Here is a 26,360-nt window from a genome sequence, read left to right as displayed (position 1 = left end):
CTGGCACACCAGACAAGCTTTCTGAGGGCCCTTCACTTTTTGTGTTTATTCTTCTCCAGCACTCAAACTAGCTGAAATGTCTGCATGATTATGGCCCACTTCAAAGCCCCCTTAGGCGCATTTGAGGAAGGCTGAAATACAGGAAATTTCCCTTGGAGAGCAGCTTGCTTGTTGTTGAGTTATTTGGAGAGGAATCAGGTTTTTTATAGGATTAGAAAATTAATCTTCCTTTGCAGAATTTCACTTTTAATTATCCATCAACTGCTGCATAGGATGGGCTATTTTCTACACTGAATAAAATACTGAATAAAAAATATCTTATTGCAATGTAGAGACTGATAAGCAGACATCCCCTCCCAAAACAATTTAAAATTACTCAAAAAACTTGGCTTCTCTAACCACTTCCTTTTTTGTAGGACAACCTACTCTCTGGGAAATCAGAAGTTCAAAGTTGCCCATACACGAGTACAAAGAATCAGATACACACTTTTCAGGATTGTAAACGTTCATCTCCTCCAGGAAAAGGCTATCATTTAGGAAACCACTGTTTCCTGTCCGTGCCAAGAACTTCAGGATGATTCCCTTCTCTGATCCCAAGAAAACCACGGTGTAGTTCTGATATGGCCCAGCAGCAGAGTCCACGGCAATTTTCGTCAGGCGGTATCTAGAATAACAACACAGCATTTTGCATCACTTGGGATTAGATTGCCATTTATTTTATCACTTTTTCCACTTCAGATAACTGCGTGGTAGCCTTCTAGCAATGATAGAACATATTTAAGCACTCTTCCTAGCTGAATAACCCCATAAGTCAACACAGACTGTATCAGTTTGGCTCCCCAAATGGTGGGGAATTTTTGTGCATTTGTCTGCACATCCATATGTCCAATAGCTAGCAGAAGTGTTTGCAGAAAGCTGAAGGGGTACTAAGAGTCTGACGCCATTTAGGAATTACTCTTCCAATCAAAAACAAAGTACTAGCCTGGTGACTTCTTCAGGCAGGGAAAGAAAATCAGCACAGTGAAATTTTTGATTAATTTCAAGCTCTGTCACATTAAAAGCAGCAATAATGATAACTGATCTGCATTTAACTTTTTGGGCAGGAAAAGCTGTACGAGTGCAATAGTGAGACACTAAACACCATTTTACCTCACTAAAAATAATCACACAACCACCACTAAGCGAGTTCAGTGCTGACATGATACTGAATCTTGGGATGACAGAATTTATTGAAAATGAATACTGGTGATTTGGTACCAGTTATCTGGTACTGGTGATCAAAGGAAAGCGCTCTGCAGAGCTTACTGCTCTCGTCTTTGGCTGGAGGTACAGAACCTGACATAAAAACCTGAGAAAAGATACATTACTAAAACTAAGTCAGACCCTTCCAGAGCTAAACACTGCCCGGCACAAAACTCTACCCTTTTATGGAGGAAGAGAAGAAAATACACCAAAAGTTAGTCACATTATTCTGTGTGTAAGTATATATATAAAGATAAGTAGTATAGTGACCACAACAGAGTGTGGGAATGCATTTTGATAGGAAGGGGATGGTGTATTTGAGGCTTGCTGATTTATGAGTCTTTGTTCAAATCTCTTCATTATTATTTTTCTCTTGTTGCCATAGAAAGGATACAGATTATGTGATTACTTCTGCCTGTACACTTCTGTAAACATTAAAACATACCAGTATATATCCCGACAAGACATCTTCATATCCTGTGAACATATCCTGGCAGGCATGTTTGTATCCTGTGTACATATCCCTGGGCTATCTGCTGATCCTTGCCCAAAGTTTTCTACAGAGCTGTCTCAAACACTGACCCATAAGCCAACAGACGGGTCAACCCTCCCCACACAGCATTTCCTCCAAGATCCCGTTTCAGCACAGCATGGTTGGAAAGAACTGAGGTTTTTTCCTATCTTGAAAGCTGCTCAGGGAGTTCTGTGGCATTTGCTCAGTGCTGCCATCATTCCTAGCTGGATTCATGCCCAGCACACCGAGGATATTTACAGAGTTTGAGACTATTCTGAGCAAGACTATTAGCACAACTTGACAACTACGATGAGGACAAGAGTCCACTTGGAGGTACGTACCTGACCATCGTTCTCAGGAACCAGGGTCGATTGACAATGGAAGGTACAGCCTCGTCCATCAGTGGATGTGTTTTGATGAAGTTCAGGGTATCATCCGGGAACTCGTTAGAGGTTACATATTTTTCTAATGATGTAGAGCCAGCACAGCAACCAGGCCTAAATAAAGCAAGAAGGTAAAGCCAGAACACTTATTTGATGCCTAGTGCAAACATCCTTTTATAATGAGGCCCTCAGTGAAATCTGATGTGCATTACAAAGGTTTAAATGGAGAATTGAGAAGTCTGGTGGACTTGTTCAGCCCCTCAGGGGAAGCCTAAAATCCTGCTCTATCCTCCACTCAAAAGGACTTAACATGTCACCTAAAAGCACAGAGACATTTCTTCAGCAGGAGTGTTACACACACAGTTTGTAGTTCATCCACTCACATTGAACCTAATCACTACATGTGTGCATTTGGCTTGATGCTGCCCGCTGGGCACAGGTGCCTTCTGATCTGTAACTTGCCTAGTTGACTGCTCTTTCCTGGAATAAAAGCAGTCCCTGACATACAGAAGGAAGTTGATTTTTCAGCATGTGTGAAAGAATGCTGCTTTCAGTCCTTCTCTGCTAGAAAGTGGACTATTGGAGAAGACAAGAATCGGAGAATACAGCAAGCATCCATGTAAACATTGGTTTCACCCTTCTTTCAATTTGGATGAGACGATTTAACTATGGTAGCACATTGAGGACTTTCACTGAAATGTTATCTAAACATTCTTCGACAACTTAAATGCAAATCTGCTCACCCAATACCTAAAATCTACCCTGCTCCTCAGAGGTAACTTAACCTTCCTGCCTGGACAGGTCATCTCTACACAGGAAGCGGCAAAATGCTTTGCTTGTTATTAATATTTTGTGGGTTATTTTCTCCAGCAAAAGGTCCATTTGATCCCATTTCCTAGACCATTATGATTCTTCAAGCCTTTGAGCCACTGTGAGATGGGCAGATGAAAGATGGACCACCCACTCATAAACCTGCTGCAGTGTCCAATTTTCATCTGCTCTGACGTGGGTAGAGCCACTGACATCAATGGAGTAATGCCAGCGTGAACAAAATATAGTACTGGTCTTATCATGTCTGTCACTCAGATTTAGAGAAATATTCAAACCTTAGGTAACTAAATGTTATGCAGGAAGGTAGCACAGGACTGGAGAGGACTAGCTGGGTCAATGAGTCTGGTCCCACACAGCTGCACAACGAACACTACCTGCAGAGACTGTGTGCTCTGCCTCTTCCTATCCAAAATATTTTGGTTGTCTTGTAACAACCACATAGAATTAGAAAAAGAGGGAGAGAAAGAGAAACCAAGGGCATCACCAGTCTCCTAGGTCTTTGCAAGAGCACTGATTCATGAGGTGGCATTCCCAGAGAACTCTAGGAGCAGCCTTCTGGCACCGTGGTGCCTAGGGTTTCTGTATATCTAATTTGGAGGTCTATCTCCTCCTAAATCCTAATCACATGATTGGATTAATCCTATTTTAATCTCAAAACTGGTTTAATCAAGTAAACATAAAACTGAGTAAACCCTGCTGTGCACCTCAGCCAAAAAGGGAAGTGAGGCTCCTTGAAGGCTCCAGTATGTTTCTGAGAAATATTAGGATCAATAGGAGCATTAATGTTTCTGCACTATATTGAGATATCCAAATAAAAATGACCTTATTTCAAAGGTGTCTTGTACCTCTCATGCATTTCAACATGAGTTAGCAGTAATGATTATTTCTATTAAGCAGATGGATGGCCAAATGCTACATGAAACAGTGTTCACCAATTCAGTTCATGTTATCTCCTACTGGCTTAGACGGAGCAGTATTATCTCCATCATAACTGTTAGCCTGCTAGTGGCTCATCCCACAAACTCACAATGCAATTTTCTCTTCTTCCTTCCTACTGAAAGGGAAGATTTCTCTTTCTCCTTTCCCCCTTCCCTGCTAGTACTCTTTATTTGAGTAAGTTCCAAACAAATGACCTTGGAGCCCTCATGCAGCCTTGTACTACCAAAGCAGCCCATCATGTCAACGAGTTGTTGAAACACTGCAAAAAGGAGAAAAAAATCCAGCAAGAGTGCTAGCAGGTGCCTTACTAAGGCTCAGACCAAAAACAGATACAGAATTTACCAGATTTTCCAGTCACCTCCAGGCTCTTCTCTCGAGTGACAACCTCACAATAAAGACAGCACAGGAATACTATACCTGGCAACTCTAAAACATGATGGGCCAACTTTGGATTGAGGTAGAAGCTCAGTTGCCACCAAAGAGCTTCAGACGTGTTTTTCTTTTGAAGTTATACAAGATATCACAGGCAATGTAAAACATACATTAAAGTGGTAGAGCTTGACTGAGATAAATGAATTTGCTTTATCTACATCCATATCGTATTCTCAGAGCAAAATGCCACTGGTGTAAATGAGTTAACAAGTGGCTGTCAACAGCAACTTGTACGAAACGGGTGCTTGTGGGAAATACGAAAAGAGCGTAATAGAGGAGCCACCTGCAAACAGGAGGGAAGTGGAAGCAGGGAAAACAACTCATAGGAGGAATAAGGTAAACTGAATCTCCATTTTGATACAATGCTGGTTTTTTTTTCCCATGATGCATCCTCTGTGGCACATAAATTGCACGTTAACTGCAGAACAGCAAACCGCAGAATTGGTGCAGGCTTTGTAATAAGATATATCCATCACCGAACCAATTTGCAACAGGTGTGTAACTCACACCACTTTTAAGTGATAGATTATTCTGACCAAGTAGATCTGATGCTGGCCTGATTTATGTTACACAAATCCTGTTTAAGTGGAAAAATTCTCACTTGCATACCTTAGATCCAAATGCAACTCAACTTCTCTTTTACTGTTACAACATGTATCTTCAATTGTATCTGCACCTCACAATTGACAAAAACCCCTTGCTGCGTGCAGGAACAGAACAATATCACTATACATGAAACGTACCTGGGCTTGGGCACTCGTTCGTCAGGAACTGGTGTCCACGTGGAATCTGGAGACTTTTGTTCTTTGAATCTCCCAGTAAATACATTGGCAATGTCAAGCATGTCATAGGCACAGACTGCAGAGCCAGGGATGCTGCAGAGTGACATTTCCCAGAAATTGTTACTCATTCTGCAGTTATGCATAAAATCTTGAGTGAAAAACATGCTGTATAGAAGTCTTCCTGTCACAGGCTACTCAATCCTGAACTCTGTAACCTCTGAGTATTGACAGGAAAAGCCAGCCCCATGGAAAAGCCTGAAATATACCAATCAGCAGACAGCTACTGCCAGCACAATTTGTTTCAAAGCCTCTATAGAAAGAAGTAATTGCAATAATCTTGAAGAAGGGAAAGAATTTGGGAAACCCTGTGTACCACTGGCAATGCATGAGGAGTAATAGCCAGTCTCATTCAGAGCCCATTATTTGGAAATTTAAGTTCTTGTGAGTCACAACATCTCTCGGTATTAATTCTCACAGTCCCTGTCATGCCTCAAAAATACACTGCAGACAGTTCAGAAGTTGGTGCTGATCAAACTGGGAGCATGCTGCAACGTGCCATTGACCTGGCATTTACACGTTATTACTCCATCCTCCCACAGTCTGATCTCCACCAATTTTTCCCAATGGAAAGGAGTTAACTATGCTCAGGAATTTGCTTAACTCAATGAGGTGTAAAGAGCTTATAGAAGCAAATTAAATTTTATTTTTAGATCATAAAGTTGTAAATTTCAACTTTTTTATTATTTGCATGCAACTGCACGACAGCATTATCTAAACTTAATTATATCTTTACCTACATACTTTCTGAAAGGCTTAGGGGTTTCCCATGGTCAGTCACTTGGAAGCATGAATTATTCATTTATCCACCTTTCATTTTTTTACACATGAACTACTGTATTTGTGTCTGACTTTCACTGCTTGATTTTATCAGGTAAATAGCATGAACCCAGCTGGCTGAGTCTTTCAATTCTGCTTTTAGCTAGCAGGTTATTATACACCAAAGTAAAGATATAGGAACTATAATACTATTACAGAGAATAAAACTAAACTCATAAAGATACATAAATTGATATGAAAATAACTGTTTGAATATTAAAAGGTTTCAAAATGCTTGTTACTGAAGCAAACAACAAGTAGGGAGACAGTATTAGTCTTACTTTGATCTCCACAGATTGTGTTTTTATATGGAAGGAAACTTCAAAGCTCTATATTAACGTGATACTACACAGCAAGAGTTTTAAATGGAGGCAGCCACAGGTATGTCGATGTAAGAGCTGGTCAAGGGTATTTGGCCACACACAGGACCTCACCCTAAAAGATGCCTCAGGAACCACTCCAGCTAGAAGATTTTGCACTTTGCTGAATTAAACCCTAAAGAAAAAACAACCCTAAAATCTTGAGGTGTACTATAGAGAACTGAAAGCCCTGAGAACTGTGATCAACACAAACTCCACAGTGATGGAGGGACTGCTGCGGTGAGAAGACTGCAACAGCTTTTGCTCTTGAGGATGGCAATTTGCCGTCTGCAGTGTGGTAAAGCCATACAGATGGAGTACTGTGCGTCACAGCCAAGCCACCTCCCAACCACTGGACTACAACCCATCACCAGCTCCTACCCTGGGTGCCTCAGGTTAGACTGGGAAATCTCTTCTCTCCCAGTCTCTCCCCAGTCTCTCCACTCTAGGGAAAAGCTTTGTTCCAGAGATCAAAGATATTTGTTGCAGCTTTCCTCAGTGGAGTAGGAATGAGAGAGATGTGTCCATATCAGAGGTAGGTCTGTTAATGAGGTGTCTCCAAGCCTATGCACCTCCCTGTCATCTTCAGTATTTGGCAAAAAAATGGGGCCTATAAAATAGTACCTTGATTTTAACACCAAGTACTTAGATTTTAAAATGCATGGTTTAAGGAAAAGTATTATTCATGACACACCACAGGAAATATGAGCAGAGTGGGAGGACAATCTCAATTTTGAGATAACCTCAAGATACAACGTGTTTTCTGCTGCTGAATCTCTGTTTGTTCACTTGCTTTTATTAAGGCAGTTTAAAAAGAGATCATCTTAATTTAAGCCTGTATTCCCTATTGGTGGCATAATTATTCCACTGCGGTTCCTATCGTTTTGATGTCAAAAGTAGTGATTATACATTACAGGCCCGGGCTTCCTCTCATTTGAAGTCAGTTCTGTGCATGACCTCACTGAGGTCAGGCTTTGACAAGAGGTGGCGAGCGTACAGCAAAACCAGATGAATTCCAGCAATAAAGTTCCCCTTTCAGCTCAAACACTACTTTGTGAAACAGCAATATATTTTTTAATCAGAATGCTACTATTTTTTTAACTTCTCTGGGAGACTTCAATAATTAGATACAGTTACTCTCCTAATAACTTATGGAGAAACATGTTATAATGTGTAATGGTAATAAATTCTTTGCAGATGAACTGATGTTTTTGGAAAACCACACGAACAATGAATGAGGGTGTTCTGGGGACCCTCCTCCCCAGCCAGCAGGACAGCATAGGATCTTGGCTCTCCCAGGAGAAAATGCAAGAGTCAGTAGGGATGCATGAAATAGAGGGAAGGAGTACTAATGTGGTTCTTTGGGGTTTAGATGCAAATGGGACAGACCAAGCCCCTTCTCTGTGAGAAAAAAAAAATCATATTTTCTCTTTGGAATAATGTTCTGCAAGTTATACACTGCAAAACTTCTCGGTGGCTGGTCTGACTTAAAGAAAAGTACGCCCAAGGAATGTGTCCAGATAGTAAATGGCTGAAAGCTGCTCTAAATTATCAGATATAAAATGCAGTAAGCAATACCAGGGTATCTTAAAATGAAGCACAAACTATCAGTAAGCGTATGGTACATAATAATTACATTGTACTTCTTGTACCTTCATAAAGTAAAAAGAAACTGCAGTGAAAAGCAAAACATACAGGAAACAGAAGGTAAAAGGTTATTGCGCCTATTACCTATTATATGGAGTGGAGAAGGTTGCTAAAACAACATCCCGGCCATTGAAATGGATAACATCTGTAACTGCCTGCAGTATGTTAAAGTAGAAGTGTGAATCGCCAGGAACCGAGCAGTTCAAACGAGCCTTGAGAAAGGAAGTCCACTGTTTTTCCAGCACTCTCTGAGATCCTCCCATGTCATTTTTGCAAACCTGAGCCACCCTTGGGAAAACTACCTGGAAGGAGTAGAGCAAAAATAATGGAGAAAATGAAATGTTTGTTGAACTAAAAGACTTTGTTGGAATTCTGCTTTTAAAACATTTGGAATAACACAGCAAGGTGTTTGATTTAATCCCACGTTTCCATAATCTGTGACAAATAAGAAACAGGGAAAAACTCAGCTTTGGAACAGTGTGCTATAAAAGATAAGACCGTGGCATTTACTATACAGCCATAAATCCTTCAGGAGATCTGTTCTCAATCCATATAAAACTCATTTCCATACAGACTGCTTAGCTTTCTATTTCCCCAAACAAAAGCACATTTTATATTCACAATCCCTGCAACCCACACTGCCTGCTCTGACTCTTGTGTTTTCAGCACTTAAAAACTATGCAAATCTTGCTGGGCTTTTATTCCTGCCCTCCACCTTTGTGACCTTGGTCAGCTTTTCTGACTGCTTAGTCAGAAAGCTATTGTGAAATTAGCAAAAATGCAGAAAGTGTTTAATTATTCTTTGCAGAACGGCAGAGCACGAAATTTCTGCCCCTGTTTACTCAGCACTCCAATTCAGATTTCTTAAAGAAAAATGTCTCCCTGCTTTGGAATCCATTTTTAACAATTACCTGCTACGCTGAACTAACTACATTTGCCTTGTGCTTTTTATGAGTTGAGAAAAGAGATTCCAGCATACACCATCACTGTAAGAAACCACCCTGTTTCCTCTCAAGACAGTGCAATGTTTCACTCCAACCAACCTTTTGGCTTGAGCAATAGGAATCTTCTCAAAATGATGACCTTGTCATCATGATTTATGGTTCTCATTTCAAGGTCACTCCTAACAGCATTGGTCCAAGAATAGCATATGTTTTCCTCCTCCTGAAACTGACAAAGTGATTCAAGGCAATGTTTTTGCCCCTACCTTTCCCATGCTGTTGTACTCCACTGCTATTTCCCGGAAGAAGAAGTAAATGTAATTGCCATAGTCCACTGCCTGGACAAAGTATGGTTCTAGAAGAAAAAACAACACATCCTATTTAGGCACCATGTACAGCTTATAGCATGCAAAGAGAAGCCAAATACATTCACACTAAACATCCAAAGGTGAAATGCCCACGTTAGGCAAACTTGCTCGGTTTTCAGAGCAGCATCACTACCGCAGAAGAACACTGTCTGGGAACAGGACAGCTGGGGACAAGTCTGTGCAACATCACTGCAAGGTAGTTAAGTGTTTGCCACTAATACATCTGCCCTGCGTGGTGTACGAGGAAAGGTAAAGGGGCAATATATAATGGTAGGCCTGAGGGGTTCAAGCAGTGCTCTTTATGGCATGCAGGCTGTGTGTGGAGGGAATAACAAACCATGTAACTGTTTCTGCCCACACGTGTCTGTAGCAGCAAGCAAAGTGGGACAGCTAAAGTCGACACCTGGCAAAACATTTCTGCATGCAGAAAAAGACTTCAGACTATGGCTTTGCTCCCTGTTAAAATCACTCCAAATGCTAACTATTCATAACGCCTACATGAAGCTAAACAGCACCGTTCTTAACAATGAGGGCATTTAGAGCACAGAAATTGCCTAATTCAATGGCAGCTGTACAGTCCCTAAGAACCATAAAAGAAAGGCTTTGTGCAATATTTCCATAATTTTATTTTCATTGATGAATCTTAATGCTACAGGACAAACCCTCTGTACTTCATGAAGCCTTGACTGTTACCTAACACAGTCCTGGGGCAGGAATATTTTCAAACACAGCCCAAGCACACCGAGCCCTGCAAGTTCCAACCTTTACATCCAACAGCTGTAAACTGATGGATTTCAGCTTGGAAAGCTCGCTGGAATATATATTCTGATCTACCATGCTCACAGTTTCTGCCAGGTCCAGTAACTTGGGGTCAGGAGAAGAGGAAAAGAGATAAACAGATCAGTGTAAGTAAGAGATGTAATTTAGTTTCTTCTTTCTGCCAGAAAGCATTGCTGAAATGAAATGACAGAGAGGTCTGTCAGGAATCCAAGACTCTCATCAGAGATGCTGCTTTTTTCGGTGTGTTTGTTTATCTACCTTTCAACCACTTTGAGTCATGTTTAACTGTCCGCAGAGTTGGGCTGTCTCCAAGGCTCCGGTATATGACTGCATCTATTGCAAGGAAGTCGGTCACTGTGGCAGAATACAGCTTTCCCTCTGGGGAGGAAGGAAAGAAGAAACAAGAGGGGAGGAGCATTAGAAATAATGTAATTGCTTTCTCTCATCATTCTCCAGTTTAGGTAAGTCATACTGAACTACCCTACCCAGTTTCCCTGCACATGCCTCTGGTTCAATCCTCATAAATTCTGCCTACGTATGTGAGCAAAATAAATATGAGAAAGCTGTGACAGAACTGTTAGTTTTAACTGGGAAGGCAATCCAGACAGGTCTTAGGGACTGTCAGCTAATTGACACTTATGCAAATTTCTCCCTTTGAGAGCACTTCTCCTCTGCCAAAGATCACTAGCAAAAAATTAAATAGTGTGCAGGGAGCCCAGGTGAAAGAGGGAGGCAAAGAGATGAAGGAGGATTGCCTACCTATGTTTCTTTTCCAAAATGCATTTTAGGCATTTCCCACATGAATCATGCATTCCTCTCTTACAGAATCAGAGGACAAGCAATAAGAAAGGGTCTATAAAATGGCACCCCAAGGACAACCAAAAAGATGCAAAACTATCAGGAGGTAAAAGTATGCGCTCCAACAACATTTTAAAATGATATTTGTTATCTAATCTGTTTGCAGGTCATGGTAACTGTACATGGCTGTTTTCATGTGTGAGACAGATGAAGTGAACATGATGTCTGCTAGGAGCACAAGCATTGCAGCATGAGGACAGCAACTTGTGTCTCTGTTGTGTCTACATAAAAATCAGAACGGCCTACATCTCCTTTTACAGAGATTATGTTGGGTGCTGGGCTTTGAAGGCACCAGCACTGAGGAAATACCCAAGACAAAGCAGAGAGGCTTCTACTGATCAAGCTCTCCTCATTGCACTTACAGGCAACATTTAATTTCAGCTCAAGATTTAAAAATCAGACTGTTTTTTATTAGTAGGGCTGTATTCTTTGTTCTGAGCCCCACAGTTCCCATCATTATTTGGCTATTTAAAAATGGGCTATTTAAATTTGGCTATTTGGCTATTTAAAAATGGGCTTTTTTTCTTAGTAAAATCAGAGAAAAATAATTACAAAAAAAGCAAATACTAAAACCAATTTTAAAATAGACTAAAAAGCTGGATTGTTTAGATATGGATGTCTGAACTCAGGTTAATACAATCACACATTTATTTTCTTTCCTGTCAAGCTCCTGAAGACCATGTGACCAATTACAATTTGCACATATCAGCTCCAATAGCTACAGGCTGTAAGAAGAGCCATATTCATGTAAGTGCACCCAACAGACTCAGATGAGCTGGATTAGTTCCCTAAACTGCTCTGAAACTGCTTTTCACTGCACTCTTAAAAGTTATCATGGTTATCAAAATGTATGGCATATCAAACAGTGATTTTCTGAAGCTAGCAGATTTACAGGGTATATTCTACAAGAATTTATTTGAACAGTATCAAATTTATTCTGAATTATCATGAAAGAGTGTGATAATTTCTATAAATATTCTTTTTATTTTCAAATAATGCAAGGACTTCTTCAGTGACAAAGTGGGAATCATCTTACCAAACTTCAGCTGCATGCAAGGTAAATGTTTACATTAAGATGGTCATAAATGCTTTCTGGGCCAGTATAGTGAGAAAGGCCCTTCTGCAAGGTGATTCAGACTGCCCTAAGGATAGGGAATCTGAGACACATGGGATAAATCTTTCTCTGAAGGTGTCTTTCTCTTTCCTTGGTTTATGAATTACTTGCTACAATCAGAGAATTTCTACTTTATGTCCTCTTGACTTTAATTAAGAAATTACATACTACCACCATCATCATCACCATTATTTTTGAAACAAAAGGACTCATTTATTTACATTATAGAGGGTAAAAAAAAATTGCAGCCTGCTATAAAATCTCTCCTTTGTAAGGCAGATGATGCCACCTCAAACACAGCAGTGCTTAATACAGCCCTTCAGCCGCAGACTCAGTTGAGAGTGGCTGGAATGCTTGCACACTCTTAAATCTTCAGAGGAATAGCTAAAGTATTTCCATGTGAGCACCCAGGCTCTGCTTTCTAGCATCACACCTGCTGAAGAGGACTGACATTATCATGGGTGACTTCTGTATTATTTTTACCACCTATTTTACAGCCAAATCTAAGAAAAGATCAGCAGGGTTCACACTAAGAGAAGTTCAATAAAGAAACCATTTAATCAGGAATTCATGAAAAGAGGTACAAAAATACCATTTCACAATCAACAGCCCAAATTAACCCCATTCATAAGCACTCACTTTTTTAACTATTGTAGTAGAAATCAGAGTTGACTGTATTCTGCTGCATACAGCATAAATCATTATCAACCAACACACTTCTCTCCTTTGCCTACCACAGCTGGTAACACCACATTGAGATGTTTTCTGCTTTAAAATAAAATCACCTTCCCCTTCCTTCTAGATCTAGAAAAGGGGACATCACAGCATGTTCCCTAACTTCCTTTTATTATGAAGGTTAACTTAAGCTTAGAGTTGTTAAAGAGCACATCCTGCCCACTCCTCATTAAAGTTCACACAAGCCTTGACTTTCCTTGACTTTCGCAGAAGCCGGATGCAGCCAGAAATGGTGCCTCACACTGGTCTGGCATCATATTATCACAAATCCAGGAAATACTGAAATGTTGAACCACAAAACTGAGGCTTCAGGCAATCCTTATGGTAGTGAAGTTAATCCCAGAGAAGGGAAGGCTTCCGTGCTAGTGATTTCCTTATGCCCCCTATTTTTAGTCATTATTCACTCCCTTTGCCACCTTTTAGATTTTGGCATTCTGGACTCAAGAGACACAGTGCTACGGCAAGCCTGGGCTGCAGGACAGAAGGCAAAAAGTTTATGTCCGTCACTTTACCTGCGAACAATGCAACGTTGGCATGCTTTGCATCATAGGGGCACCTGGCCATTCCACTGAATTCATCTCCCAGGAACTCCAAGGTATCCATCTGAAAAACGAAAGGGAGCTCCTCAGATAGAGAAACAAGACTTCTTACCCAGAATGAGGCTTATGTGCTCCTGACTATGCATTAAGAACCTGACAAAAATCATGGTGTTAAATAAAATCATTCTGAAGAAAGTGCATCTAGTAAGTCAGGCATTCTTTTGGAGCTAATCACTCTTAGCTCGACACATTTGTGCCCTGCATTTGTGAACCTGACAAAAATCATGGTGCTAAATAAAATCAGTCTGAAGAAAGTGCATCTAGTAAGTCAGGCATTCTTTTGGAGCTAATCACTCTTAGCTCGACACATTTTACAAAAGTCTTCAGTCTATATTTTATCTGTACACAAGCTTCCTGTTGAACTGTAGCAGGCTATGTGGTCTGTGGTTCTGGCAAGGATTCAAAATTTATCCTCAACAGTGATCCAACAGAAGCGCTCTTATACACAGAAAAGACTGCAAGCCACAGCAGTCAGAAGAAACAACACTAGGACAATTATCTGTGTGTGCATTTTTCTCCCCAAAGTCCGGAGATCCTTCTGGTCTAGTCTCAACAGTGGTGCTCTCTTCCTTGATTTGCATACTCAGAAGGATGCCCTCCAAGTCTTACTGTATCAGTTGAGTCTGTGTCATGGAGAAATCCTCTTACCATCAGGCAAGAATTAATCTGTGCAGGAATTGTAAAATCTGAGGCTTAAGTGTAACTCCTGGGAAATAAATTCACCCTGGGCACTGATAATGATACAAATATACAGATCAACTTTACGCTAAGTTCAAGAGGGTTTAGTGAGCTACAGGGGAAAGGTACAGCTCTTACCTCTTTAAGATTCTTATACTACCGTATTTTGGGAATAAGACTCTTTCTAGCATATTCAAGTAACTTGAGCAGCTCATACTGTATAAATCACATACAGTACAGATTCACAGAGCATGAAAAATAACCCACCCGGCTCCATCAACTACTCCAATCAACTTTTAGCTTGTATGTTACAGCACCCAAGTCCTCCAGTGGACGATTTGTCGTCATGTGTTTTCTGTCATGTACCCTTCCTGTCAAAAATCCACTCTGAAGGGGATTAGTTGTGTTTACTCAAGGGCTGAAAAGCATTTCACATGATAGCGAGAGGAAACGAGTTACAGTCCCGAGCAACTTCCCCTGCACTGAGCCCCACACCCCAGGCTCATCCACACTTCCCTTGGCAGCGTGGAGGGACAGCCCTGTTTTCTGTTTGGCACATCTTTAGTGCTCGCTCTCTATAATGCAGAAATACATGGAGGAAAAGCCAGGGCAGGTGTGGGAGAGACCTTCTGCTGACTCCCAGAGGTATCACTATCCAGCCCCTGCAGCTCCGCAGCAGGTGAGGCAGTCTGCAGAGGCCATGCCTCACAGGGCATGAAACACCTGCAGTAAGGGTAAGGAGGGCCATCTATATCCCTCACATCAGGATGCCAAGGAAATCTGTATTTGTATTAAAAGACAGTTTTCTAGCAAGGGGACTGGTTGAGATTTTTTAGCCGCATTAATGGCATTGAGAGCTAAAAAATGACAAACTGTGTGGAAGACTACAGCATTGAGACCAAGAAGCTTTGTTGCATGCTAGGAGTGGGATGCAAGGAAAGGACGGAAAGAAGAAACGGCTGCTAACAGAGCAGCTACCTGTACCACACAGCTACTGTGATGCAGGCTTGTATTTTTATTCACATATGATTCTTCCTCCAGACTGAAACAAAAGACTACGCTGAGCTTCTCTCCTGTGTTTCCTAGACTATAGCCATCACAGTGGCTAAACGAGGTAGAGCAGCATTGCAGAAAAAGCAAGGAAGAGCAGCAGTCACAGCGAATACCACTAAGGAAGTTGTTTTCCTGGATGTTAATGTCTTTACTCTGTTTTTTACAATAACTACCCAATGAAATGAATGACAATTGTGCCGTGACTTTATCAGAAGCAGCATTAGCAAAACTGAATTTTCTTTTTCCTGAAGAAGGATGAAAAATGACCTGTGGGACATAGCAGTGCCTGGAAAAGCAGAGTCTGGATATCAAGGGCCTAAGTGAATTCATTTCGAAGCTACTCCAGAGACATCCACTGTTGGGCATTATATCAGATTATACTGGTGCAAGCCTGAGAAAATGGGAAATATTTGAATAAATGGGCCCTGTTAAAATGCAGATGACAGGGACACACTATGTCAAAGGAAGAAATTGGGGTCAAGGAATTAATGTCGAGTATCGATGGACCAGCACAGTTTTCTACACTGCTCTAGATAATGTTTTGGCTTTTCAGATCCCCAGCTAGTGAGGAATACATCACCCTCCTGCTGTACCTTTCCCTGTGGGGATTTGCTGTCAATCACTTTTACAGCACACAATGCCACAGCATCGCCACAGCTTCCACATCTGCTAGGTCCCCAACACTAATCTTCCCAGGTTTTGCTGTGCTGAGCCCTCAAGTGTCTTAAGAACTGGCTTTGGGATTGAGAACAGTACACAGAGACATTTAAAATGTGCTACCCCAGAGGTAATCCTTAGCATCAGTCTATGACTTGACGTGGGTGTCAGTGACAACCTGAGGAACTTTCTGAGGAGTGACCACATCCCTAAGCAGGGATATGAAGGACACTGCACCTATGGAGGGCAATGCAAAGTGGCAATAAAGTCTGATGTGCAGGAGTTGCAAAGAAGTAGGTAATCAATCCGAGCAATCCTCAGAAATCCAATCAACACTGAGCTCTGCAGCACTGAAACAAGTCAGGACAAATGCTACAGAGTTAAATGATGCACTGTTGAATGACAACCTCATGCTGTTGCCAGCATAGTCACAATAAATCCAACACAAAGACAAGGCATAAATGAAATCCCACAAACAGATCACATACCTTGTAGTTCCTACAAGAAGGGTTGAATGCATTTGTTCCACATATAAACAATGTATCCTCATTTCTTTTTAGGAGAACCTTAATAAAATTATGACATTCATCCTGAAGAAAAATAATAAAAAGTATTTCAGCTACTGCATTTTGGGTGTCTGGTTTTATTTTTATGCCATGATATTTCATTGTCAGGTCTAAAATGAAACTGGCTGGTAGCCACTGTGATATTCTGGGCTTTATTTCAACTATGTTTAACTGACAATGAGCAAGACACAACTGATTTATATTCCAGTGGTTTAAAAATGGTTACAAAGAACTGAAGATACAATATTCATATTATAGCTCAGATTTTGCTATTGTTCATGTAGGTGAATTTTGTTTGAATGCTGTTGCTTTCCTCAAGAGTGAAAAATCTGGTCTTCTTCTCATGTATGTTGCTGTGAGACAGTAGCATCACCGATGCAATGTATTGGCATAAAGCATCTGTAACTAGAAGGGGAAGCAGGTGTAAAGAATAAAGAGCCTGCATCTAATTCTGATACCACTTGTGCTAGTCATAGGTTACAGTAGGGTAAAATCGGTGTGACAAACAGTCCTTCTACAACTGCACACATTCATGCTTTCTGATGCTTTACACAAACTTCTCAGTAAATTCCTGCAGGAGGATGGGCAGCAGCATTTGGCTTTTGAGGCAATGGTAAGCAAAATCAGTACACTAAGCATTATGTCCAAAATCCCCAGTGCTTTAAGTATTTCAGGATATTGCTGTGGCTCCTGTCGTAATGTTTTATCACATTAAAAGTAAACTATTTTTGCAAATTAAAGCCTTCAGTAAGTTGATGGAAAAAGCAATTACTGGCAAGAAGTGAATGGCATGATCCATTCCACATCACAGACAGCAGCCCGAGATAATAGTGAAGCAACTAAACTAAAGTGGCAGATGCAGAAGAAAAGAAAATTGCGTACCTTATGTTTTCCCTTCATTCTGCATGTGTCTACATCAGCTTGTCTAGATTTCCATGTCAATTTCTGCAAGGATCAAGAAAGAAATCAATTAGAGCCCAGAGGTTGTTGCATTTGATTTCAGAAGTCCCTTAGGGGAGACTAGCTGTTGAACATATATTTATTGAAAGCTTTCTGCACCCTTTCTCCATGATTAATTCACCACAACAATGAAAGATCAGTGATGTGGAGCATTCACTTAATTTTGTGTTGCCATCTATTCATTAGACCAGAAACCTATCCCATTTCTTTAAAGCCTAAACCAACGGAATTCAGGAATAGGCCAACTTTCAAAAATATGTGCACTTTTCTTAAAAGTACTAGATGCTCTCTTGTTTTAATTTGATATTATTCTGCAAATCAGAATAAACATTTATGGACTATAAACCCTAACTGGATTCTAAATGAAATATCTATTCTGGAAGATGACATTTTAGATTAGCAAAGAAATCAAATTCAGGTAATTCTTATCACTTCAAGTCAGCTAACAGTCTCAGAGAGCCCTCCACCTATCAAGATGCTGCTGACTTTATCTGCTAATGCTCTTCCTCCAGACCATTTACAGGTAAATCCCAGCCTGGAATTTTGCGGTGAGTTTCAGGAGTGGTCAAATGCGGTAGGCTGATTAATTAAAACAAAACTTTATTTAAAAACATATGGCCTAAGATAGTAACACCTTAGACACTATCGCCACGACAGTCCTGACTGTTTCCCATCAGTAAACTGAGGCGCTGTGCATTCATGAAGGGCCCCAAGCTGAAAGAGTAACCATGAATGTTTATTTCCATTACAAGCCTGTGCCCTCACTTTTTGACAAGTAATTGGTCATAAGCTCATCTTCAGCATCATTCACAGTTACAATGAAACACCCTCCGATCCTACAGTCGAATTCATCCAATGCCCAAATTCGTCTGATCTTCTGCTGGACCAAGGCTGTGTTTGGCACATATTACACAATGCGTATGCAATGCAAAGGAGCTGAAGAGAGATTATTTCCAGTATGTTTATGTTAATATATGGTATGGTAATGCAGACAAAGCTCTTCTTAGTTTGAATGTAACTTCCCATGGAGATAATGTGAATACATCTACAAAGTGATGTTATAATAAGATTTTATTTAGTGAGTACTTGCATGAGTGAATAAAATTTGTGTGCATGAAAATATGTAAATAGCACTTGCTTTTTATGTTGAAAATTTCAGTATACTTAATTGGGATAGTATAGCTGTTACAGAAAACTGCTGAATATAAATGAATAGATGTTTGACAGATGTTCCATCAGGGACCTCACTGTATTTCAGTACGGATTGCTTATCAGCCCAGCTAAATCACTTATCAGAAATTCACAGAGGACATGATTGCTATTCTAGCTTTCCCCAAATATGATTAGCAATGCCATCTTACTTGCTTATTACAGTTTTTACAGCAGCGCTGGCAAGTTGTTTGAAACAATGTCATCTTCCTATTTATTTGAAGCTTGTTCTAGTGTCCTTGGTTTCTGGATGATGATAAAAGCTACTTACTTTGCTAAAATAAATTTCTTCTGTATGTGATGTGTCCATATCAACAGTATAAATATGGTCCCTGTAAACAAAAGCAAATGAATGCAAAGTCAAATGGAGTAGTCAGTTCATTTTCTATGAAGAGAGCTATCTATCACAACATAATCCACAATCCATTCAAAAAAAGACCACAGGTCTTACCAGGGAACATTACTGACAGCATCGCCTGCTTCTCCCAGAAAAGCACATTCATATATAAACTTCCCATTAAGAAGAAAAGAAAAATGCCACAAAACTTCAAAGCAAGATTCTTTCCCAAAAGCAATTATTTGAACAAATGAGATTTTGGAAAGGAGATGAGCCTCATATAATTTCTGCTCTAGAGGTCCTACAGCAGATGCCACAATCTAGCATGCAGATGTTTTTGCATATCCTGAAATGAGCTACAATAGGTCTTAGGCAGCCTTTGCCAGATTCCTGGGCTAGCAGTCACTGTGCCACATTTAGCCATTCAGGGTTAAAAAGAGGTTAATGCTTCTTTCTTTTTTTTTTTTTTTTTTAAATTATGCATCTAACCTCAGCTGTGATAATTTGATTGACAATATGGTAGGCAAAAGGCTGACAGCCACAAAACTATTCCCAGAAATCATTCTTCTCTTCACACACTGGTGGCCAAACTAAACTGTAAAATACTCCTCCGAAAAAAGTTCACATTTCTTGCTTGCATTTACTTTCCTGTTTTCCTGAGAACATGTCCCTCTCTACAATTAGCTGCCAATGTCTCCTTGGAAAGAGGAAATAATAGACTCAGCTACTCAGGTAAAGAGATATTTTTAAACATTCTCCTCTGTGTAAGCTGAGAACAAGGACATCTCTGTATGGAACCTAAAATTTGAAAAAAACCACCAACTCATAACACTGTAGTAACCGCCACATCAAACTGGGACAGACCATCTCTTTTTTCCTTGAAATAACATTGTTTTTTTCCAAAATGCAGGAAACTGTGCAGCTGAAGCATGATCCACAGCATTGGAGGGGTCTGCTGAAAGTAGGATACAGGCTGTTTCCATTTTAGAAATCCCTGCTGTCAAGGTTAGCTTCATTTTATTGGGTTTTGGGGAAACAGCGCTAGTCTCTTAAATAAAACAAACACAAAAGACTGCTGTAAGAGGCATAAGCAACACTTCTCTCACGTGGAGAAAAGAGGCAGCATTGTTGTGGGGAACTGGCTTTTAAAAATCTACTGTCTGCTATGGCGCTTGAGGCTGTTTGCTTTGTAAGATGCCAAACTGAGGAGTTGCGGGTTTTCTTCTCCTCCAGACTCTGTAAAACCAGAGCTGTCATTTACTTCCAAGATTGGTTTAATGTTTCAGTTTATTGTTTGCCTGACTTTACCAGCAGAGCAGTGGTCAGGGTTGGTGCTGGACTAAAATAACCTATTAGCGTGATATCAGCTTCATAGATTACTGCATGGTTCCCTTTTTATGTACATCACTCTTTGTTGCTGTCACTCCTACTACATAAAAGTGGGAACAAAATCTCTTGAATTGCAAATTAGGTGCGGCTGGAGCTCTAAAAAACTTCTTCCAGCACAGCTCTTGATTTTAATCATCAGTCATGCTTTCCAGTGGTTATGATTTTTTCTGTTTAAACAAGACAATTAGAAAATACAGTGGTGGTATGCAGAAGGAGGCTTGAGTTGTTTAGTTCCACCCTCAGTAAAACAGCTTTCAGGGGACTTACTTTCTGGTTCAAGAAACAGTTCACAGAAAACTCAGATGCTAAGTTACAGGATCATGTGAAAGAGGGTTAGTATCAGGCAAATTATATATCATTTTCTCATGCCGTACGCGAAACATAGTTGCTGGCAATGTCAGCAGAGAGCGAAAGAGCTGTCAAATTCAGGGGAGGGCTCTCTAACCACAGACAATGCAGGATTGTCCTTGCCCTCCTTTTCCCACCGCTGCCCAACTCCTGCTATCTGCTAGCTGTGGTATGTGTACAGCTCGCTGCTAATTAAGTTATTCTAACACAAATTGACTTAATCCTAGAGCTTCCGTTTTTCCCACCTCCAGTCAGCAGAACCGAGTTTTGTTGCCATGGCATAATCTTGTGGAGGAAGGGAATTTAAATCATGCCACCGGCTGTGCGTGACCCTTGGCCACTCGGTGCATCGTCTGGAGATGTGTAGCTGCAAATGAGGAGGGAGCTATCCCAATGCTTCGCGGGCTCAATAAACCGTTTTGTACGTACACACGAGGGGTGACAGATACTGCGAACAAAAGCTGCCACCGCACAAGACAATGGGAGGAGGAGACATGGCAAACTTAGAAAAGGGTGTGTGTGCGCCGGTGTGGGCGAGTGTGAGAGAGACAGCGAGGCAGTACCCTTCCCACGAGAAAAAAGAAAACAGAGCTGGGCCTTTGCAGACTGCAAGCCAGATATTCGGACAGTGCGGCTTCATGGCCTTCGGCTGAGTTATTCTAATTTATACTGGCTGGATACCTCTGCCTGATAATATGAAACAAAGCCTTTCCGAAGCGACACAAAATCTTATGTGGTAATAGCTAATACAGGAGTCGTGTATCCCGTATGACAAAATAAGCAAGTGACAGACAGAAATTTTGTTCTATGCCAGTCGCTCAGTAACAAAGTGTTAGCGGTTCTCAAATCTGAGTTAGTCCTCTCCTGCGCAAGGAAACTCTCTGCAAAGAAAACGCTGGATTTTCTAAAACAAGCAAACAGACAAAAAAACCTAACCCAAACCCAACAACCCCAAAATAAAAACTCTCAATGTTTAATCATTTGTTTCGATTGCTTTTCAGATAATTAGGTACAAACATAAACTTCACATCGCTATGTTTCAATGTCTAAAAAAAACTGCATGAAAGAAACATCTGATATGATAGCTAAGGGATTTATGTTAGCTACCGTTTTCAATGAATCTTGCTACAAAACTCTTTGAGAAACACCTTTGATTGAGTACACATTTGCTTCAGTCTCTAGATTTACTACTACCTCTAAGAGAGATGCGGTATTGCAGTTATAAACTGTCATTCACACTAGTTATCAAAGGATGACTCATTTTCTGAAGTTTATTACTTAAAGATAAAAATGACCTTTGAATTTTAACTTGTATCACATAGGCCTCTCAGCTCAGCAGGGATTTTATTCAGTAACATGTGGAGGGGGAAAAGAATATGTCAAAGAGTTGAGTTACCATAGGAAAAAAGCATTAAGAAGATTTTTTGGGCTTGTGTAAGTACAAAACAGACCAGTTCTTTATTCTTTTTTGTAGGTCACTAGATCGTAGGAGTATATAAGCACTCTCATTGTAGTAAACTGTTTTATACAAATATATAGCCACATAATATGTAAGAATGCATATTCACATACAAGTACACATACTATCCCCAAAATACTAGCATCCTTTATATAATTTGTGCACACAGTGGTTTCATATCCCAAGCTGGGTTTTCCTGCTGTAATACCAGTTGCTTAGGCACTGCGACAGTCTAATTGCGTCAATCTCAGTCTGGGAACAAACTATGAATACAGCAGAGCAAAATCCACAAAGCGGATTTACCACCTTCTCACTGCGAGTGATTTCCTAATTTAAAGGAAAACAAATAAGGAAAGCAAAGGGAACCCAGCCATGAAAAGGAGGAAATCCTGCCACCACCTTTCAAACCCCTTCAGCCTGCTCCCCGACCCTGCTCATTATCACACTAAAGGCAGCAAAAATACTAAGCCCCGAGCTCAGGCCAAGCGCAGGGAGTCCTTGCTGTGGGGCTGCCCGCTCTTTGTGCCCTACAACCAACGCCACCGCAACTCCCCATGGGAGAAAGCACACTCTTTGCCCGGACTCGACGCAAGGGCTTGGCACAAGGGAGAACCCAGAGCTCTGCTGCCCAGATCCCATAAAAACTGGTGTATGTGAGAAGTGCAAAGAAGCTGCGCTTAGCTGGTAAGGCTGCAATGCCTGGGTAGGTCAACAGGTAGAAGTGTGGTCTTCCTGCAGCCAGGGACACGACTATGTAAAAATGGCACTCAGCGACTCTGCTGGTGTAATGCAACTAATCACCTAGTGCCGAGTGGAGATCAGCAGGCAGATCTCTACCACAGAACACATCCGACCACCCAGAAGATGGGGAGTGGTTGTTTGAGAAGGAAGCCAGGCAGCTCCCGGAGGCTGCCAAGGGCTTTGAGGACAGGGCTGGTGGCAAGAGGCTGCCTGTTCAGCAGCTGTTCCCTCTCACTTCCTGGCCATCCCACCCACCACTTCTCCCATCTGCAGCAACAGCCTGGCTCTCTGTGGCACACACAGAAGGGTGTGTATTTCTCCGATGGAGGAGAAGGACCAGAAAACTGGCAGGAAACAAGCTGCTACTGGAGGGTCAGCTTGCGGGGAGGTCCCAAACAGGATCTGGGTCCAAGAGCTCCTAAGCTGGACTACCCACCCTTGCTAATCTGGACCCTTCTTATATTTATCCTGCATCCATCAGGTAATTCCCACCCTAAGATCGTTGATGTCCTTTGCTAACAACAGGCAGGGAGAGGAAGTGTTAATGTCTGACCTGCGCCAGGTTGGCAGCTGTATAAATCTGTGTAACTCCACTGAAGCTGATGGTGCCATGCTGAGCTATGCAAACTGAATGGGTGGCTCTATATGCAATTTTTATAAAAAGGCATGTGCTTATATCTGCATGGTATAGCTCTCAGGAAAAATCCAGACACCAAATTCAATTAACCTTGCTGAGTACATTAACAGAACAGCAGCAAACATGTTTTCCTTTTTTTTGTCTTAAGATATTAAAACATGCCTAAACCAGCAATGTTACAGTTTAATAACTCTTATCCAAACATGCATTTGTGCACCAGCAGAATCATTCTCTAAAATATGTCATTAATGGTTTGCACAAACAAAATTACAGAATGAGGACGGACTCTCTCCTCCATGGGGCTGAACAATTTCTCTGGCAAATTCTCTCTTGCCAGATTCAAAGGAAGGCAGAGATGTGTAGTCCTGAAATGACTGTCTTAGCACCTCGCAAAACTGAACCTTAGTTGACCAATTAACAAGGTTTGCAATATGTCTTACTAACAGGCTGCGAAGCTCTCTCTGAGTGTGAGAAAATCCTAAAAATAACGTGTCCGGCAGAGAAGAACTCAGAATATCCCTTGTCTTCTCCTTCCTCCTCTGAAAGCAGCAAGGGAGGAGCAGCCAAGCAGGGGACTACTGACCTAGCAGCAACGTAGAGGGTCCTGTTCATGACCATGACCAGCTGGATGTCCAGCCGGTGCCTCTGCGTGGTGTTCCTCCCTGGTTTGTGACCCACAAACACCGGATACTGTCTTGTATCTGCGGGAAGGGAAAAAAAAAACAGGGTCAAAAGAGAATCACAAACTGAAACCATGCTAACACGGAGCACTCTGGGGCCCAGCTACATCCAAAACCTGTGGTTTCTCTTCTGCCCCAGCACCACAGCCTGGGGTTGGAAGGCATGAGCACAGAGGGCTGGAGACTTCTTCAAGGTTACAGTCTTTGCAGCTGCAAAGCAGAAAGTCATCACCTTTGTAGAAGACAAAAATTGTGAGTTTTTTTTAGAGCATAAAGCTGTTCTGGAGCTCTTGGCACATAGGTACATGGTACTTTCTCACAGTTTTTCTTTCAGTGCTTGCAGAGCTTAAATGCTTGCTCCTGGCTGCCAAAGTGTGTCTAGCAGGACAAAGCTGTTTCACAGTGGCCCATCGATCACCGCAAAGACTTGGCTCTCCTTGGTTCAAACTGCCAGCTCCCTGGGTTTCCTACAGGATTGGACTGCCATCATAGAACAGCTGTGGGGATTTCTGAGAAACGGTGGGAAACCACCACTTGAACTTTATAAAATTAAAGTCACTGCATATTATTTTGGCAACCAGTCTGATACTCCAGTTCTTCTGGCAACTGGACAACAATAGTGACTGGAAGCCCTGTACTGAGCTTATGCTATCAACAAGTCAGCTTTCCCCAGACTCTATCAGTCAGGAAGACCATTTATTCACTCTATTCCCACAATTTTTTTGGTGACACCTCAGCATACATGGGGTGTGCTGCTGCTCCCCCGATGACCTGTATGTACAACCTATAACAACAGTGAACACTTCTGACCAAGGGACACCTTGCTGTTAGACTTCATATGTATAAGTGGTCATGCCATCTAGATGCACAACCTAGGGAGCTAGTTAAGTAAACAAAACGACAGTTAGAAGACAGGAGGAGGATAAACCTCTGATGAGCATCATCATCAATGCAGAACTGCTGCACGTGCATGTTATACAGAGCTGACTAGCATCCAGCTATGCCTGCGCCTTTTCCCCATCAATATGCTTTCCCAGAAACCTAGAGCTGTTTGAGGGAGTCTATTTCTTCAGAAACTCAGCTACTGCTGTAGTGTTTTCAGCTATTGTCCTCTAAAAGTATTTTGCCTATGAAGCTTGGTCAGGGTATTGATTCACACCATGGCTTTAGCAAAGCACTTGAGAGTGCCATGTGTCAGAAAGCCTGGTAATAAAACTGTATAGAAATGGGAACTTCCCTGCAAATCAGATGCTGGGAACTCTTGGAGAAACAAATTAAGATAGCCCGGGCAGGATTTATATTCAGAAGCTAAATCCTTCTGACCAAGTCCGACAAGCAAAATGCCAACTGTCAAGCTGTTCTCTGTCCAGTACCACTTCCTCTGTAACTCACGGATCTAGCACGAGCTGGAGGCTTGTACATTCATGTGCATTTCAGCATGCCATGCCACAGAGGAAGAAGTTATCCCATGTTCTATTTCTCCAAAAGGATCAAGACTGGCTATTTCTGCGTTAGCAAGGATGATTAGAAGGATGATTAGCATCAGCCTTCTGGAGGGTGAAAATGTTGGTGCTGAAGACCTAGTGTTTACACTCGACATGTTTCAGCAGGGTTTGCTTCAGAGCAGTTCTGCCCTGTTCTTGTATCCCAGATGCCTATTACATTTGGAGCACATCAAGTGCGCCCCTGGAGTCTGTCTTTCAGCTTGGTGGTGAATGGAGTTTACTCCAGTTGGCGGCCAGTCAGGAGTGGCGTTCCCCAGGGCTCTGTGTTGGGGCCAGTTCTGTTTAACATCTTTATCAATGATCTGGACGAAGGGATCGAGTGCACTCTCAGTAAGTTTGCAGACGACACCAAGTTGTGCGGGAGTGTTGATCTGCTGGAGGGTAGGAAGGCTCTACAGAGGGACCTGGACAGGCTGGATCGATGGGCCAAGGTCAATTGTGTGGGGTTTAACAAGGCCAAGTGCAAGGTCCTGCACTTGGGCCACAGCAACCCCATGCAACGCTACAGGCTTGGGGAAGAGTGGCTGGAAAGCTGCCCAGCAGAGAAGGACCTGGGGGTGTTGGTTGACAGCCGCCTGAATATGAGCCAGCAGTGTGCCCAGGCGGCCAAGAAAGCCAATGGCATCCTGGCTTGTATCAAAAATAGCATGGCCAGCAGAACCAGGGAAGTGATCGTGCCCCTGTACTCGGCACTGGTGAGGCCGCACCTCAAATACTGTGTTCAGTTTTGGGCCCCCACTA

At 41.7% G+C, this 26,360-nt stretch overlaps 1 protein-coding gene across 4 annotated transcripts in view; it reads right to left on the bottom strand.

Moving 5' to 3' along the window:
* SEMA6A (semaphorin 6A) overlaps window positions 1-26,360 on the bottom strand; it is a 118,069-nt gene that overhangs the window by 38,814 nt on the left and 52,895 nt on the right. For all 4 annotated transcript variants that reach the window (XM_075526991.1, XM_075526988.1, XM_075526992.1 and 1 more), the window contains exons 3-13: window positions 24,018-24,135; window positions 18,795-18,855; window positions 17,237-17,299; window positions 16,277-16,378; window positions 13,314-13,404; window positions 10,353-10,472; window positions 9,213-9,301; window positions 8,090-8,307; window positions 5,085-5,216; window positions 2,098-2,253; window positions 488-664 (exon numbers count right to left, since the gene is read on the bottom strand). In XM_075526991.1, coding sequence (XP_075383106.1) covers window positions 488-664; window positions 2,098-2,253; window positions 5,085-5,216; window positions 8,090-8,307; window positions 9,213-9,301; window positions 10,353-10,472; window positions 13,314-13,404; window positions 16,277-16,378; window positions 17,237-17,299; window positions 18,795-18,855; window positions 24,018-24,135 — 1,327 coding nt within the window. The remainder of the gene's footprint in view (window positions 1-487; window positions 665-2,097; window positions 2,254-5,084; window positions 5,217-8,089; window positions 8,308-9,212; window positions 9,302-10,352; window positions 10,473-13,313; window positions 13,405-16,276; window positions 16,379-17,236; window positions 17,300-18,794; window positions 18,856-24,017; window positions 24,136-26,360) is intronic.

Source organism: Mycteria americana, chromosome Z, assembly GCF_035582795.1.
Source record: "Mycteria americana isolate JAX WOST 10 ecotype Jacksonville Zoo and Gardens chromosome Z, USCA_MyAme_1.0, whole genome shotgun sequence".
Classification (NCBI taxonomy): Eukaryota; Metazoa; Chordata; class Aves; order Ciconiiformes; family Ciconiidae; genus Mycteria; species Mycteria americana.
Note: the sequence above shows the minus strand (reverse complement) of the source record. Positions and strands in the feature narration are given on the sequence as shown.